Raw genomic sequence first — 18,603 nt, 5'->3', positions numbered from 1 at the left:
TGTATATGGATGTACTGTAAGTGGGGGGGGGGGGGGGGTGGCATGTTAAAATCCTAATCTTTTAAAATCTGCATCTTTCATTGAAAGAATCCCAGTGATCCTGTCATGGAGGTGACAACGCTCTGTCTCCAAGTCCCATTATGAAAACATTATAAATAGTTTAAAAACAAAAATAAATAACAGCATGGAAGGGAGAGGTTGTGATTTAATTAGTTTCTAGATTGGTGTTGAAAATGTCAAATCCTTTTATAGTTATTAATAACAAAATATGACCAGTATGGGAATCTCCAGCCATGTAAACAGCAAACAAATGGGGGGGTTGGCATGACATCACTGACCAAATATGGCCACATATTTGTACCCCATCCTCATTCACTTGGGGATGGGGTGGCATCAAGGTGCTCCCTTATCAGTGAAGAAGGTTTCTGATAAACTCCCTGCCTGCAGATTTCCAAACCCACCAGGCCAGGGTTGTTAGGAAGGGGCCCTTGTCCTTATCATCACTGGGACAAGCCGCTTTCCTAGAGTGTAAGCACATGTTGAGGGCATGTGGCCTGGTATGGTTTAGAGGGATGGGGGTTCCCTGTGAAGCCATGCTCAGGCAGTTCCCTGGGATGCCATGCTCAGGACAGAGGTTCTCTCTGAAGCCATTCTCAGGGGGTTCCCTCTGAAGCCATTCTCAGGGGATTACCTGGGAAGCCATTTTCAGGAGGTTCCCTGTGAAGCCATTCTCAGGAGGTTCCCTGGGAAGCCATGCTCATGCTGTTCCCTGGGACAGTGGCGTCACTATGGGGGTGCAGAGGGTGCAGACCCACGTGACACCCGCCAGAGGGGTGACACCATGGCCAGATTTAGAGGGGGTGGTTTTTTTAGTTGTATCCCCCCAAGGCCGGTCTCTTCATGGATGCTGTGCCTGGCTGCTGAGTGCCTTCCTCCTATCTCTGCACTCACAGCCGGGATAAGGGGAGAGCAGCCTGCAGCAGTTAAGTCCGTAAAGGAGAGGGCAGAGATCAGAAAGCCTGGAGTGTGGGCTGTGCTCTCCCTTTCCTGCCAGGCCTGGGAAGCCATGCTCAGGAGGTTCCCTGGAAGCCATGCTCAGGAGGTTCCCTGGGAAGCCATGCTCAGGAGGTTCCCTGTGAAGCCATGTTCAGGAGGTTCTCTGGAAGCCATGCTCAGGAGGTTCCCTGTGAAGCCATGTTCAGGAGGTTCTCTGGAAGCCATGCTCAGGAGGTTCCCTGGGAAGCCATGCTCAGGAGGTTCCCTGGGAAGCCATGCTCAGGAGGGTCTCTGGAAGCCATGCTCAGGAGGTTCTCTGGAAGCCATGCTCAGGAGGTTCTCCGGAAGCCATGCTCAGGAGGTTCCCTGGAAGCCATGCTCAGGAGGTTCCCTGGGAAGCCATGCTCAGGAGGTTCTCTGGAAGCCATGCTCAGGAGGTTCTCTGGAAGCCATGCTCAGGAGGTTCCCTGGAAGCCATGCTCAGGAGGTTCCCTGGGAAGCCATGCTCAGGAGGTTCTCTGGAAGCCATGCTCAGGAGGTTCCCTGGGAAGCCATGCTCAGGAGGTTCTCTGGAAGCCATGCTCAGGAGGTTCCCTGGGAAGCCATGCTCAGGAGGTTCTCTGGAAGCCATGCTCAGGAGGTTCCCTGGGAAGCCATGCTCAGGAGGTTCCCTGGGAAGCCATGCTCAGGAGGTTCTCTGGAAGCCATGCTCAGGAGGTTCCCTGGGAAGCCATGCTCAGGAGGTTCTCTGGAAGCCATGCTCAGGAGGTTCCCTGGGAAGCCATGCTCAGGAGGTTCTCTGGAAGCCATGCTCAGGAGGTTCCCTGGAAGCCATGCTCAGGTGGTTCCCTGGGAAGCCATGCTCAGGAGGTTCTCTGGAAGCCATGCTCAGGAGGTTCCCTGGAAGCCATGCTCAGGAGGTTCTCTGGAAGCCATGCTCAGGAGGTTCCCTGGGAACCATGCTCAGGAGGTTCTCTGGAAGCCATGCTCAGGAGGTTCTCTGGAAGCCATGCTCAGGAGGTACCCTGGAAGCCATGCTCAGGAGGTTTCCTGGGAAGCCATGCTCAGGAGGTTCCCTGGGAAGCCATGCTCAGGAGGTTTCCTGGGAAGCCATGCTCAGGAGGTTCCCTGGAAGCCATGCTGAGGAGGTTCCCTGGGAAGCCATGCTCTGGGGGTTCCCCGGGAAGCAAGGCTGCACGCTTAGATAATGGTGTGCTGTGGATTTGGAGGGGACCCCACACTTTTTTAAAATTCTTACCTGACCCAAAGTTTGTGGTATATAATTTGGGATGGCCCAACATTTTTTTGTGGAGTCCCCCTTGGCACCCATAGCAAACCCCCATCAAAGATAGATAGATAGATAGATAGATAGATAGATAGATAGATAGATAGATAGATAGATAGATAGATAGATAGATAGATAGATAGATACATTCTCTGCATGTATCCAATGAAGAAATAAAACCTTCCAGCTGAAGACTCGCTGGAATAAAAAGTAAATTTTTTCCTCCAGACGGCGGTTGAACTTTGGAGTGATTTGCTGTGTAATACCGCCGAGATCGGATCCGGCGAGACTTTCACCGCGGGGGACACGAGAGTGCGCTGACCCAACATTTAGAAACAGATTATATCCGGCGGGGTGAATGATGAAATGATCTTTTAACAACTATCTGTGTGAAGATATCCTCAGAGGAATATTTCTCATCATCCTCCGAGGGAGGAAATGTAACAATCTGTAGTTTGGGGGAATCATGTGATGGCGCCAAATGTCTGCCTTTTATTTCTCTGTGATTGGCACAGGAAGACGTCTTCATCCAGTTTATATAGATTTATTGATGATATCTTTTCATTAGGACAGAGCACAGGATTCATACATAAATTTCAGTAACTTTAAAGCCGAGTTACACCCAAAAGCAAACATTTCTTATATTGCAGCTTACCAATTCTTAGATGTGATGGCTGCATTTGTTTTCTTTTAGAAAAAGGGTCCTGTACTACTTTGGGGCGACCTGGAGGCGACTTGCATAGACATTCATTTTATGAAGTCCGTGCAAGTCGCGCCGAAGACGCGCTACACACGACTTCACAGGTCGCCCCCTAAGTCAGAGCGACCTAGTGTGAACTGGCACTTAGTCTGTTGTTTTTCAACAGAACAAGCTTTCTTCCAGATGTATCAGTTTACTTGGATGAGATAAACCATTTCCCACTGACAGAGGTGCTTACAATGATCAGCTATTTATTCATGTAAAACCTTTACCCCCCCACAAAAAGAAACAAAACAAAAAAATAACAGTTTGCTGTAACTGATTATAAAGTGTGAGCTGGAGATTGGCTTCAATTTGTTACTGTATCTAAACCCACTAATATACAGTATATGACAAAAGTAAGTACACCCCTCACATTTTTGTAAATATTTTATTCTATCTTTTCATGTGACAACACTGAAGAAATGACACTTTGCTACAATGTAAATGGCTAATTGGGCCCAATTTGGACATTGTCACTTAGGGGTGTACTGACTTTTGTTGCCAGCGGTTTAGACATTAATGGCTGTGTGTTGAGTTATTTTGAGGGGACAGTAAATTTACACTGTTATACAAGCTGTACACTCACTACTTTACATTGTAGCAAAGTGTCATTTCTTCAGTGTTGTCACATGAAAAGATAGAATAAAATATTTACAGAAATGTGAGGGGTGTACTTACTTTTTTTATGGGTTTGTTTTAAATAAACATTTTACTGTTTTTTTTTTCATCATTGCTGGTGTCACAAACATTGGCTACATTGCACACAGCTGCCATTTCTATCACATATCAGTGGTTCCGTTCAGTGATTTTTGTGGTTCCTTTGGTGTTTTGCTTGTTTTTCAGCACCGCTCCCGATGCAGATCCTCCACACAGCTGCTTTATGGTCCCCAGTGTGGTCCTGCACCTCATCATGGAGGGGTTTGTTGTCTTGCTCCTCTAGCGTATGACCTTTTTTTTTTTCTTGTTTTTTTTTTTTGTTTTTTTGGTCACTTTATGGTGATTTAATCACATTTGACTTGTATTCTGTTCATGATATTGCGACACTTCAGCGCAAAATTTCAGTTTTATTCACATTTAGGGAACACCTGAGAAATGTGCGATGATTTTGTCTTCAGACAGATTTGGTAGCCTCAGCTTTTTGTGGGGATGATTTGGAAAGTTTTGGCGTTGGTAAATAGAAAACGGCGCGGTTTGTTTGCATTAGCCGCATGCTCGGAAGACAATTCATTCAAATCGATTTGTAAATATTTTGCCCTTTGAATGGCGCTCAGGCCAAGGTAACGCCATATGGCCCCTTTGTGTGCGGCGGACCGAGCGGATATTTTGAATGGAGGATGTAAATAAAATGCTCGCCGTGGGCACCGCGCCCGCCTCCGGCTTTGTTGTGTCTGTTTGGGACCTTTATGACTTTTATTCGGGAGGGAGGACACCGGCGTGTTTTATTTGGGAATCCCGGATCCGGTTTCACGTCTCATATTCCGCTCTGTCAATAAGTTCATCCCATTCATTAGAAAATAAACCGAGGCGATAATGTCTTCTGTACAATACGGTGCGGTCAGCGGCGGGCGCGGCGTGCAGAGGCCCCGAATGTAAATAAACAGATTGGGATTCCCTTTCTTTACTAAAGATAAACCATACGGACATTCTACATGGAGATACCGACCCGGGCGGATAAAGAGGAGTCTGCCTGGGAGGGATAAATAATGTATTGGGATAAAATAACTTTCCTGGAGAAAATGCTGCTCCAGGCTCCCTACAGTGCTGGCCATATAATGAAAAACTCAGGCATTTGGACCAAGGGTCTTCAAACTACGGCCTTCCATTTGTTAGGGAACTACAACTCCAATCATGCCTAGTCATGTCTGTGAGAGCCGGTTCACATTAGAGCGATCCGACTTGCCGGGGTGACCTCACAAGTCGTGGTGCGCAGCTCGCACCGCGACCTCGGAGCGGCCGGCACGGACTTCATATCATTGAAGTCAATGCAGGTCACTCCGGGTCGCCCCAAAGAAGCTCCAGACCCTTTTTCTAAGTCGGAGCGACTTGTATCGCTCCTATTAGAACGGGTCCACAGCTTCTCTATGGCAGGCAACCTACGGCGACCTGTCAGGCGACCAGGTCGCCTGACAGGTCGCCCCAGTGTGAACCGGCTCAGAGTTTTAAAATAACTTTTGTTATTGTATTTTGTCTAGATTTTGCGCAAACCAATCAAAATACGCTTATTGGGATTTTTTTTTCCCACGAAAAAATGTAGCTGAATACAAATTGGCCTAAAATTATGAAAAAAATTAGATTTTTAATTTTTTTTTTTTTGGGGGGGAATGTTATAGCAAAAAGTAAAAAATATTGTTTTTTTTTCTAGAATTGTCGCTCCTTTTTTGTTTATAGCTCAAAAAAAAAAAAATTGCACATTTGATCAAATACCACCAAAAGAAAGCGCTATTTGTTGGAAAAAAAGGACTTCAATTTATTAGGATTCAGCGTCGCACGACCGCGCAATTGTCCAGTTTTAATTTTTTTTATTGGGAATGTTATATAGCAGAAAGTAAAAAATATTGTTTTTTTTTTTTTTTTTTCAGAATTGTCGCTCATTTTTTATTAATAGTGCAAAAAAGTAAAATCACACAGGTAATCAAATACCACCAAAAGAAATCTCTATTTGTGGAAAAAAAAGGACCTACATTCTATTCAAGTACAGCACAGTTGTCAAACACAAAGCCCGCGGGCCGAATGCGGCCCCCCAGGCCATTTCATGTGGCCCTCGCACCTCTCCTGCAGCTGCAGCACCCCCCTTGTCACTGCCCCCACTTTGTCTCTGTAGTCGACAGCAGAGAGAACAGAAATCCTATGCCAGATCCTGCACTCCTCTGTGCAGCTGTAGAAAGGCTCCTCTTTGCCCCCCCAGGACATGGGGTGCTCTGGACATCTAATCCTTCAGATATAACCGGCCCCTTTGAGGGCAACCATAATGCTGATGCGGCCCGCGATAAAATGGAGTTTGACAGTGACACCCCTGAAGTACAGCATTGCAGGATTGTCAAAGTAACGCAGTGCCGAATCGCAATAATATCTTGGTCATTAACCACTTAACCCCCGGAGGATTTGGCTGCTAAAAGACCAGGGTTTTTTTTGCGATTTTTTACTGCGTGACTTTAACGGACAATTGCGCGGTCGTGCGACGCTGTACCTAAACGAATTTGATGTCCTTTTTTTCCCACAAACAGAGCTTTCTTTTGGTGGTATTTGATCACCTGTGCGATTTTTTGATCACGCGCTATAAATAAAAAATAGCGTCAATTTTGCAAAAATAACAATATTTTTCACATTTTTTTATATGAAATTCCCCCAAAAAAATGTAAAAATCAAAATTTTTTAACATTTTCGGCCAATGTGTTTTATGCTACATATGTTTGGTAAAAAAAATCGCAAAAAGCGTATTCTGATTGGTTTGCGCAAAAGTTATCGCGTTTACTAACTAAGGGAAAGATTTTTGTCATTTTTGGTGTTTTTTTTTTTAACGCGTAATGGCGGCGATCTGCGATTTTTTTTTTTCGGTACTGCGACATTGCGGCGGACAGATCGGACCCTTGACTGACATTTTTGACACTTTTGGGGGTACCAGTGAAATTACTGCAGTAATCAGTGCTATATATATGCACTGTTACTGCAAAAATGACACTGGCAGGGAAGGGGTTAACTTTATTGGACAGGGAGGGGTTAAGTGTGTCCTAGGGGCGTGTTTCTAACTGTGCAGGGACATTGCTATTGGTGTAAAAACAAAGATCAACGGTTCTACATAGTAGAACCGTCTGATCTTAATTTTTACACAGGGAGAATGACGGGCGGCTTGTTTACATAAGCCGCTCCGCCTTTCTCCCTTCACAGGAGCGATCGTAGTGTGACCGGCGGACTCGATGTCACACGCACTGACTTGTCTGTGAACGCCCGCCTGCAATTGGCTCGCAAGTCAGTGACAGGCGAGTGACGTATCCATACGTCACTCTGCCTGGCCGGGGCTGACCGCCGCAGTATATAGTCGTGCGGCGGTCGGCAACCGGTTAAAGCGGTTGTATCCCCAAAAAACAAACAAACCCTGCAGGACAATGGCATAATGAGCTAGTGTGCATCGCATACTAGCACATTATGAAATACTTAACTTAGAATGAAGCCCCGACACAGTCGCCCGGACACCGCTGAGGCAGCTGACATCTTCCCTCTGCGTCTCTTCTGGGTTCGGCGGCTCCGGCGCTGTGAGTGGCTGGAGACGCGATGACGGCGCCCGGGAGTTCTCTTTTCTGCAAGGATCCGGCAAGGAGCTCTGAAGGTCCGGCAAAGTACGCCGTACCATCAGAGTGCATGCGCCGCTGGTATCAGCGGCTGCATGCAGGGTAAATGTCATTCATATTCATTTTACCTACAGGTAAGTCTTATTATAGTCCGCATTATAGGCTTACCTGTAGGTAAAAGTTAAAAAACGGAGTACACTACCACTTTAACCACTTGCCGACCGCCGTGCGACTATTTACTGTGGCAGTCAGCCTCTCCTGGGCAAAGCAAGGTAGACATACGTTGCTCGCCCACGAGCCTGTAGGGGGCGAGCACGTTCTGCCAGTGGCGCGCTCCCGACCCCGCTCGTTCCTTGCCTAGCCAGTGCGAGTGACCGGCGGCTCCGATGTCCGCCGGCCACTCGCGATCTTCCACAGGAGAGGGAGAAGGACAGACAGCTGATGTAAACACAACCGTCTGTCAGTCTCCCTAATGTAAGCACAGAGGCTATGCGATCCTGCTATGTAGGATCGTATGTCCCTGTGATTACTTCACAAGCCACACCCCCCCTCAGTTAGAATCACGCCCCTAGGGACACACTTAACCCCTTGATCACCAATAAAGTTAACCCCTCCCCTGCCAGTGTCATTTTGACAGTAACAGTGCATATTTTTAGCACTGATTACTGTAGTAATGTCACTGGTACTCCCAAAAGTGTCAAAAATGTCAGTCAGGGGTCCGATCTGTCAACCGCAATGTCGCAGTCCCGCAAAAAAAAATCGCCGCCATTACTAGTTAAAAAAAAAAAAAAAAAAACAATAAAAATGACATAAATCTTTCCCGTAGTTAGTAAACGCAATAACTTTTGCGCAAACCAATCAAAATACGCTTATTGCGATTTTTTTTTTTACCAAAAATATGTAGCAGAAAACAAATTGGCCTAAAATGTTAAAAAAATTTTATTTTTATTTTTTTTTCGTGAGAATTTTATATAAAAAAATGTGAAAAATATTGTTATTTTTTTCAAAATTGTTGCTCTCTTTTTGTTTATAGCGCAAAAAAATAAAAATCGCACAGGAGATCAAATAACACCAAAAGAAAGCTCTGTTTGTGGGAAAAAAAGAACGTCAATTTTATTTGTGTACAGCGTGGCACAACTGTCCGTTAAAGTCACGCAGTGCCGAATCGCAAAATAGGGCCTGGTCTTTGAGCAGCCAAATCTTCCGGGGCTTAAGTGGTTTAGGGGGAAAACCTTCTGGTCCAGAAGTGGGTAGAAGAGAAAGAGGGAAGACGAAGGGGGCGGTAGTGGGTGAGAAACCGGAAAGATTGTTGTGAAAAGGTTTGTGAAATATGTATTTTATATTTTGGTATATTGAAAAAAAAAAAAAACAATAAAAATATAATATAAAAAAAAGAAAAAAAAGAAAACTCTCCCCTTCCTGTTTATGAAGCAAGGATCGGCTTTATTTTTTCTGGCTCCATGCGTTCCATCAATGTGATTTTCTGCGCAGTACGCAGCTCAGGCGAACTTTCCCCTCCTGTGCGACGCTCGCTGTCAGTTAGCAGTTAGCCTTCCCGCCCAATCAGCATAGAGGTTCTGCTCAGACACGGGGATGTATTACAGTTAATTCCCGTTAATTGCAGTCAGCGGCGTCTCATGTAATAACGGTCAGATAATGAGACAGCGCCGGCTCTCTGGCGGAAAGCGACTTTTGTTACTGCGATCCCGCGTCTGACTTCTTCGTCAGTTTTAATTAAATTGGTATTTACAGATGTGAAAAGTCAATTGTGTAAATAATGGGGGGCGCACCCACGTGGGGCGTCTCATCGCAGTCTGCGCCGCCAGGGGTCACGTTCTATATTGGGCGCTCGGGGCGGGGGGGGGGGGGTTATCCGCGATTGTACACTTTGTTGGAGATGGTGGGTGGAGCCGTCTTTGGCGTGGAATGAAGTATGGAAAAAAAAAAAAAGATAAAATACGCACACGGGCGCCATTATACCAGCCAGAGGATTTGTATTCATGTCAATCTAGTCCAGTGATGGGGAGCCTTGGCACCCCAGATGTTTTGGAGCTACATTTCCCATGAATTTCATGCACTCTGCAGTGTAGTTGAGCATCATGGGCAGTGGCGGCAAGTCCATTAGGGGCACAGGGGCGCCGCCCCCCCCATCCATGCGTCCGGCCCTGTAATCTACATGCAGGGCGCCGGACGCATGGATTCCAATGGGGCTTTTTTTTTTTTTGAAGCATGTGATTAGAGCCAGAGGCCCTGCGCCCTGAGTTCACCCACTTGTGTGACAATCTCCTCCCAGCCAATCAGGAAGCGGGTCCTGAGACCCATTTTCCCATTGGCCGAAAGGAGAGGCCATGCTATTGGCCAAGTAGGAGGAGGAGGGAGGAGACGCAGGGGAAGCCGCCGCTGCCTGCCCTTCACCTCAGTCCAGGCCAGGGTGAGTGACCCGGTGATGGAGGGGTATAGTGTGGTCCGTCTGCCCCCCCACCCACCCATGGAGCACCAGCCGCCACTGACCAGGTTGCTGACATGACATTTCTCGGCTCCAGTTGAGTATTATAGCTTGGTCACTTCCTGGCTCCCATCCTGTTACTGGACAGTTAACGAGCAGCAGATTACTGATGGGCTATCCTCTCTGCTTTTAAGGAGGTGTTAGAACATTCCTAAGTTTGGCCTCTAGGTGGCTCCCTCTTGTAAGTGATAATTACTGTGTAATGTAGATATGGGCATGAGAAGGAGGCAGGGTGTGGACTTGGCCCCCATGAGACTGGTAGGGGCCCTATTTATGTAGCTCTGGAAGCATGGCCAGGAAATGCCTGGAGAGGTCCTTGAACCCTAGTAGGGAGTAGTGATAGAAACGGGATGACATATGCCCACCCTGGGGTAGGTTCTGCCAACCACTATTGGAATTTTGAGAACTCACCTACTAAACCATACCTGAAGTAATGCATTGCAAATCTATTGGATGCATCTCTTCTTTGTGTTTGGCCTATTCTGATCTGGTACCTGGCTCAGCTAGAGAGGATGTGGGGCAGAGGCGTAACTGAAAATACAAGAAACCATGAAGGGCCCCCTGAACCGCACCCGAGGCCCTCTCCTCTGAGCCCAGGGCCCTTCCTTCCAAGCCCGGAGCCTGTTTTTAGAGTCTCAGGACCCTTCCCACTGATCCCGTTTACTCCCATTGCAGAGCCGTTTACATGTTCTGCAGCGGGCCCTTTCCTGCTGTCTTGGGGCCCCGACGGTGGCAGAATGCAATAGAGCCTGGTCGCAATTGAGACCTTTGCAACCCTGGTAGTTCCACCACTGGTTTCAGTAGGACTGTGAATAGTATCAGTCAGTAGAGCAGTGGACGGTGTCAGTAAGGCAGTGGACAGTGTCAGTAGGGCAGTGGATGGTGTCAGTAGAGCAGTGGATGGTGTCAGTAGAGCAGTGGACGGTGTCAGTAGGGCAGTGGATGGTGTCAGTAGGGCAGTGGACGGTGTCAGTAGAGCAGTGGATGGTATCAGTAGGGCAGTGGACAGTGTCAGTAGAGCAGTGGACGGTGTCAGTAGAGCAGTGGACGGTGTCAGTAGGGCAGTGGACGGTGTCAGTAGGGCAGTGGACGGTGTCAGTAGAGCAGTGGACGGTGTCAGTAGGGCAGTGGACGGTGTCAGTAGAGCAGTGGATGGTGTCAGTAGAGCAGTGGACGGTGTCAGTAGAGCAGTGGATGGTGTTAGTAGGGCAGTGGACGGTGTCAGTAGGGCAGTGGACGGTGTCAGTAGAGCAGTGGACGGTGTCAGTAGAGCAGTGGATGGTGTTAGTAGGGCAGTGGACGGTGTCAGTAGGGCAGTGGACGGTGTCAGTAGGGCAGTGGACGGTGTCAGTAGGGCAGTGGACGGTGTCAGTAGAGCAGTGGACGGTGTCAGTAGAGCAGTGGACGGTGTTAGTAGGGCAGTGGACGGTGTCAGTAGAGCAGTGGACGGTGTCAGTAGAGCAGTGGACGGTGTTAGTAGGGCAGTGGACGGTGTCAGTAGAGCAGTGGACGGTGTCAGTAGAGCAGTGGATGGTGTTAGTAGGGCAGTGGACGGTGTCAGTAGAGCAGTGGACGGTGTCAGTAGAGCAGTGGATGGTGTCAGTAGAGCAGTGGACGCTGTCAGTAGAGCAGTGGACGGTGTCAGTAGTTTTTTATTTTTTATTCATTTTTACCATTTTAGTTTAGTTTATTTTTTTACAATTTTATTTTTTTTATTTTATTGTTTGCATTGTTTTAGGAGCCTGGTTGGGGGGCTTTGGTGATATGTCAGGGGTTTCACCTTTGAGATAGGGAAAGGAGATTGAGGACACAGCCCTCAATCTCCATCAGCCTCAGCAGCATAGAATGAATGGACAGGAATAGCTCTGTACAGAGATTTCCCATTTATCACAAACTGAAGGATAGGAAACAGTTTACTATGCTTCAGTTATGAATGAACAGAGTCAATGATCAGTACAGATGACTGACTCTGTCCATTCAGAAAAGGAAGGGGTTGGTAAATTACATCTCTCTATCCTGAAAGCATCCCCCAGCAGCAGCCGGGGGGGGTTGGAGAGTGGAAGCCAGCAGAGCTGTGGGGTGGACGAGGGGGGCATCAAGGGAGCACACAGGGGCCCGGGGGGGGGGGGACCTGAACAGGAGGAGATGTAGAGGGGATTAACCCTTAGCAGTTATCAGCACCGGCATGCAAACAATCTCCCCCATCTGCTGTAGCGGCCAACAAAAAAATGATAGACAGAAAAAGATGGGGCATTAGCAGGCCAATGGGAGTAGAAGGATCAGACATAAAACCAATTTATAAAACCAAACAACATTTTATTGGTATATAAGATAAAAAGCATGAACCACCATGCATAATGGGTGCAATTGGACTAACATACAATTATAAAATCAAGCAGGATGAGTCATTTGCAACATAGAAATACATCCCAAAAGGGAAACAAAACCAAAGAGCCCTGTGTAGGATGGAGAGTAGGTCTCACGATGGAATCGGTCAATGTAGGTCCCCAGCAAGCCGACGCGTTTCGCTCAAGGCTTCCTCAGGGCCTGAGAGACCAAGACAGACCGGTATTTCCTTATTGATAATGACTCAGAGTAGATGACCAGGTTGTGACGACACAGATACTGAATAAGGATTACTGCTTCCGTATTCAAACCATAAACTTCATTTTGGCGTGTATATACATTCTATTTATGCTGGATTCACAAGTTTAGACCCTTATAGTCTCCACTGGTAGTAGTCTCCTGGCAATCTCGACTACCCGCACCCTCTCCCTGATATATTCAAAATTATGGGTACTCAACATTAGGTGTAAGAGATCTATTCTGGTGTGGGGATAGCCTCAAGCAAAAAAAGGGGCAGGCATATTTTATGTAGTCATAGAAGGCATCATAATCCAAACCTAAAAGGTCCCGGGAGAACAGCAGTGAAGAACCTATTTTTGATACAGGAATGGCTCCAGGCCGGGAAAGATATACATATACGTATCACTCTTTTTGATAGGAGGGACAATGAGTCCCGAGCTCCATAGGCCCTTAATAACTATAGTGCGTCAGCAGCCTGCCTCTGCTGTAGCGGCCAAGAAATTGTTTACATTTTGTATTCCCGGCTGCCGGAGCTCCCCTATCCATCCTCGATGTCTGGGACCATCATAGGGGGGTGTCAGGATGGAGAGCAGTGGGAGATCAGTGAACACCCTTTTGCTGATCTTCCCTGAAGAGCAGAGATTTCAAATCCCTGGACCGCTGGAATGGCTATGGGGGTGCTGACAGCTCGGCTACCCCTAGGGTAAGAGCAGCAGGGATTGGGGGGTTGGGGGGGCGTGTCCATTGTTATATATTTCATGTTTTCTATAAAGGTGAACAAACCCTTTAAGCATTCACACAGGGAAAAGAAATGATCGCCATATTGTTGTGTGATATGATTATTTCCTATGACTGTTAGCGCCATCTAGTGGCCATTATGACCAACAGACGGAGCTGATAAGGGGGGAATAATAGCAACTTTATTGCTGTCAGCCCCCTTGTGATATCATTAAAGTTGAGTTAATAAAGAGAAATTAATGTTCAAAAAATTTAAATGTAATAATAATATGTGTATATATATATATATATATAATATATAATTTATATAATTTTTATTATATATATATATATATATATATATATATATATATATATATACATATACATTTTAAAAATATATATATATTTTTTTCTTTAAGAAAGACCCCCGTGTACATGCAGTAATATTTCACACAATAAAGAAGATAAGGACCGCGCTCAAAATCTACTAAATATACAGAAACCGTTGATGAACATGAACTGTAGATTTTGAGCGCGGTCCTTATCCTCTTTATTATATCTTGAGCTTTGTTGCTCGTTTGACGTGCTGCTCAATTAATTAACTTATTTTATTTACAAACCTTATTTATTACTTATTACTTATTGCTTTTTTTCATCAAAAATTAAAAAAAAATATTTAATATATAATATTTATTCACATATTAATAATCACTTTCACTATCTTGTGTGCAATTGCTTTAGTGGTTAGCGCTATATTTTTATGAGAATATTTCACATGAATGTTTTTCAGGAAGAGGCTGTCGTTGGTCTGTTTAAAGTTCTGCGCCAGGATCAGTTCAAGTGCCTGTACCCGGCTGCGCTGCGGACGCTCGCCTCTCTGTGCTCCATGGAGGAGGCCATTCACCAGCTGGAGAAGGTGAGATTCTTCATTTAGGAACGTCAGATGTGAGTCCAACTTCCACTTATTGAGGCATTTTTGAAGTGATTTCTGTACGTGTTTTGCTGTTCCATATTATGTTTATCTTATATACAATTTTCTGAATGTTCCCTCTACTGGCCATGTCAGGTAATGTGATTGGGACCAGGCAGAGATACACTCAGTTCCTGGTTGGACTTTACCCACTTGAAGACCAGCCTTTTCTGGCACTTTTTTTTTTTTTTTGTTTACAAGGTTAAATCAGTATTTTTTTGCTAGAAAATTACTTAATAACCCCCAAACATTATATATTTTTTTAGCAGACACCCTAGGGAATAAAACAGCGATCATTGCAATTTTTTTACATCACACAGTATTTGCACAGCAGTTTTTCAAATGCAATTTAAAAAAAAAATAAAAAATAATTAATGAATTTCAAATTAAACAACGCAATATATAAATACATTTTTGTAAAATGTGAAAGATAATGTTACACCGAGTAAATAGATACCTAACATGTCACGCTTTAAAGTTTTTTTTTACAAAAACATATGCACTAAGAAACTTTTACAAACACTCGCTGCTACAAAGACACAATAAGAAATATGTAGTGTTTTTTCTAATTTAATTTTTTTTTTTTTTTTGTGTGTTTTGTTTTATTTCTTCACGTGTAGTGGAATGACAATACAGTTTGACTTGACTTTAAAATTGCTCACGCTCGTGGAATGGCGACAAACTACGGTACTTAAAAATCTCCATATATCCATTTATCTTTTGCTTTAACCACTTCTGGACTGGACCGGAAGATTTTCTTCCTTAAAGCGGAGTTCCACCCAAAAGTGGAACTTCCGCTTTAGGTGGTCCTAACCCCCTGACATGCCACATTTGGCATGTCATTTTTTTGGGGGGGGGAGCGGGTACCTAGTTTTTACAGGTACCCACTCCCACTTCCGCTCGGAGCGCCGCGGCGCCCTGAGCGGGAGTTCTCCTCTCCCCCTCCCTCCCTGCAATCTTCTGGGACAGGTCAGAGGTCCCAGAAGATTGCCGGCCAATCACGGCGCGCAGCGCGACTCGCGCATGCGCAGTGGGTACCCGGCTGTGAAGCCGCAAACTGTTACAGCCGGGTGCCCACAGCAGTGATGCCGGCGCCGAGGGAGAGGATCGAGGCTTCTGGCGGCCGCATCGCTGGACCGTTGGACAGGTGAGTGAATGGCTGGAACTCCGCTTTAATGGCCAGGCCATTTTTTGTGATTCCGCACTGTGTAATTTTAACGGACAATTGCGTGGTTGTGCGACGCTGTACCCAAAAAAATATTGATGTCCTTTTCCCCCACAAATAGAGCTTTCTTTTGGTGGTATTTGGTCACCTGTGCGTTTTTTTTTGCGCTATAAACAAATAAAGAGCGACAATTCAGAAAAAAAAAAAACATATTTTTCACTTTCTGCTATATAACAATCCCAAAAAAGAAATGTAAAAATCAAATTTTTTCATAATTTTAGCCAATTTGTATTCTGCTACATATTTTTGGATAACAAAAATCCCAATGAGTGTATATTGTTTGGTTTGCGCAAAAGTTATCGCGTCTACAAACTAGGGGAAAGATTGATGTAATTTTTATTTATTTTTTGGCGGTGATCAGCGATTTTTAGCGTGACTGTGACATTGCGGCGGACAGATCGGACCCCTAACTGACATTTTTGACACTTTTGGGGGGACCAGTGACATTACTACAGTAATCAGTGCTAAAAATATGCAGTCACTGTACTAATGACACTGGCAGGGAAGGGGTTAACCCAGGGGCGATCAAAGGGTTACAAGTTCAATAAAAGAGAGAGCTCCACGTGTAAAACCATACAAAATATCTTATTTATTTAAAATCCACAACACTTACAATGTAGATGAGTAAAAAGCGCTTTCAAATAGAACATCCTAAGATCAAATATGACGGAGTGGCAACATAGCAGCAGACCCAACGCGTTTCGTCTGAATAGACATCATCTAGAGGACGTTGGTGGTGGTTTCTGTGCACGAGTTTGAAAATTCACATGAAATAACGATTGAAGATTTTGCTTTTCACATCACAATTTGGACTCACTTTGGACTTTGTTTTTTCGATCTTTGCCAATCACTGACTCTGCCCATTCATAACTGAAGCATAGTAAACTGTGATAGGAGGGGCGGCATACAGAGAAAACGATCCCCTCCATTTTCCTTCTGCAGCCATTGAAAGCCAGCCTCTCTTCTTCTCCCTCCCGCAGGCATTCAGTGACTACAGAAGAAAGATGAAGGGAATTGGTTCCTTTATATACCACCCCCGCTGCTCCTCCTGTCCAGGTCATGCTGCCCCTGGGCTCCTGTGTGCTCCCTTGGCTCCCCCCTTGTCCCCCCCCCCCCACAGCTCTGCTGGCTTCAATCCTCCCCTCTTCCCCCGGCTGCTGCTGAGGGAATGCTTCAGGATAGAGAGATGTAATTTACCGGCCCCTTCCTTTTCTGAATGGACAGAGTCAGAGATCTTTACTGATCACTGACTCTGTCCATTCATAACTGAAGCATAGTAAACTGTGATAGGAGGGGGGCGGGGGGCGGCATATAGAGAAATGAATCCCCACCATTTTATTTCTGCAGCCATTGAAAGCTAGCCTCTCTTTCTCTCCCTCCCGCAGGCGTTCAGCGGCTACAGAAGGAAAATGGAGGGGATTGGTTCCTCTATATGCCACCCCCATTGCTCCTCCTGTCCAGGTCCTGCTGCCCCTGGGTCCCCGTGTGCTTCCTTGGTGCCCCCCTCTTCCACCCTGCAACTCTGCTGGCTTCCATCCTTCCCTGTTCCCCCAGCCGCCGCTGAGGGATTGCTTTCCAGAAAAAGAGTTGTCATTTACCGGCCCCTCCCTTTTCTGAATGGACAAAGTTAGTGATCTTTACTGATCACTGACTCTGTCCATTCCTAACTGAAGTTGAAAATTGTGATAGGAGGGGGGCGGGGGGCAGCATATAGAGAAATCAATCCCCTCCATTTTAAAAAACTACTGACACCAGTGGCGGAACTACCACGGTTACAAAGGTCACACTTTAAACCGGTCTCTGGCATTCCACCACCGTAAGGGAACCCCAAGATGATAGGAAGTTGGCCTGCTGTGTGACCATATTAAAGGGTCCCCCGATGGGAGTAAAGGGCCCCAAGATCAGTAAGAAGGGCCCTCGGTCTGGTTTCTTGCACTGGGTCTCTGAAGGTTCAAGTTACGCCTCTAAATCTTTGCCCTGTTTTCCTCTACGCTGTGCTATATTTCAGTATTTTCCATATCGAGAAAATGTAATGATTATTTTTTCTTCGTTCTTTAATAATAAATGGAAGTACGGAATAAAAAGTGTTACTTTGTCCCCGATGTATCCGTCACATCTGGAAATATTTATAAGGTTTCCTTTTGGTCCTTGTTTGCTTTCATATCTTTATTTTATGGGATCGCAGACAATGGACTTCCTGCCCTCCACCTGTAATGAGATATTCCGGCCAAATCTATCCCATAAAATAAAGATGGAGAATATCCGGCTGTGGAAAACCTCCTCCCTGTTATATCGCCACTTTTATTAGGCAGTTTGCATTTCCTCGAAGAACCTCATAAAAGGGTTTTTTATGATTCTTCGATATAAATGGAATAATAATAAAAGTTTGGTAAACAGAATAAAGGAAGGAGCGTGGAGTCGGAATGTCTCTCTCCAGCAATAACTGGAATGAGAATTTTTGATGCTGTTCTGGAAACCTCAGAGGGCGGAGTGCTGATGACCCGCCTTCTGGGGCAATTCCTGCGATCTGTGGGCAGATCGGGATTTTGGGGCTTCGATAATCATCAGGAAGCTGAAATTATAACAAGAGATGGCGGGGGCAGGGATAGGAATCGAAGAACACTGCAGGGAAGGGAACAGGAGATATGCAGGGAAGGGAACAGGAGATATGCAGGGAAGGGTCCTGAAGGGTGTAAGGGAGGGAACTGCAAAGATGTGCATGGGGAGGAATTTGCAGTGGAGTGCAAGGAAGGAGATCAGGGGAAGTGCAGGAGTGGGGGTCAATGGTAGAATAACAAACTGAGGGTAATTCAAGGAAGAAAACTGGGGGAAATGCAGGAGATGGAACTGTAGAGGGGTTACTAGGGGCAATGCCAGGGAAGGAACAGGAAAAGTGCAGGGGAGGGAACTGCAGAGGAGGGTACTAGGAGTAATGCAGGGGAGGGAACTGGGAAAAGTGCAGGGGAGGGAACTGCAGAGGAGGGTACTAGGAGTAATGCAGGGGAGGGAACTGGGAAAAGTGCAGGGGAGGGAACTGCAGAGGAGGGTACTAGGAGTAATGCAGGGGAGGGAACTGGGAAAAGTGCAGGGGAGGGAACTGCAGAAGAGGTCACTGGGGGTAATGCTGGTTAGGGAATCGGTGGCAATGTGGGGTATGTAACTTAGAAGAGTGCAGTGGAGGGAACTGCAGAAGAGGTCACTGGGGGTAATGCAGGGTAGGGAATTGGTGGCAATGCGGGGATGGAAGAGTGCAGGAAAGGGAAACAGAGTACCCATGTGGAGGTAAT

At 46.0% G+C, this 18,603-nt stretch overlaps 1 protein-coding gene across 1 annotated transcript in view; it reads left to right on the top strand.

The window, feature by feature from the left end:
* INSC (INSC spindle orientation adaptor protein) overlaps window positions 1–18,603 on the top strand; it is a 180,186-nt gene that overhangs the window by 97,752 nt on the left and 63,831 nt on the right. The window contains 1 exon segment of the mRNA XM_082269791.1: window positions 13,912–14,037. Within this exon segment, the coding sequence (XP_082125917.1) occupies window positions 13,912–14,037 (126 nt within the window).

The sequence above is a fragment of the Pelophylax lessonae genome (assembly GCF_965119305.1).
Source record: "Pelophylax lessonae genome assembly, chromosome: 10".
Classification (NCBI taxonomy): Eukaryota; Metazoa; Chordata; class Amphibia; order Anura; family Ranidae; genus Pelophylax; species Pelophylax lessonae.
This window is presented reverse-complemented; position numbering and strand designations above follow the sequence as displayed.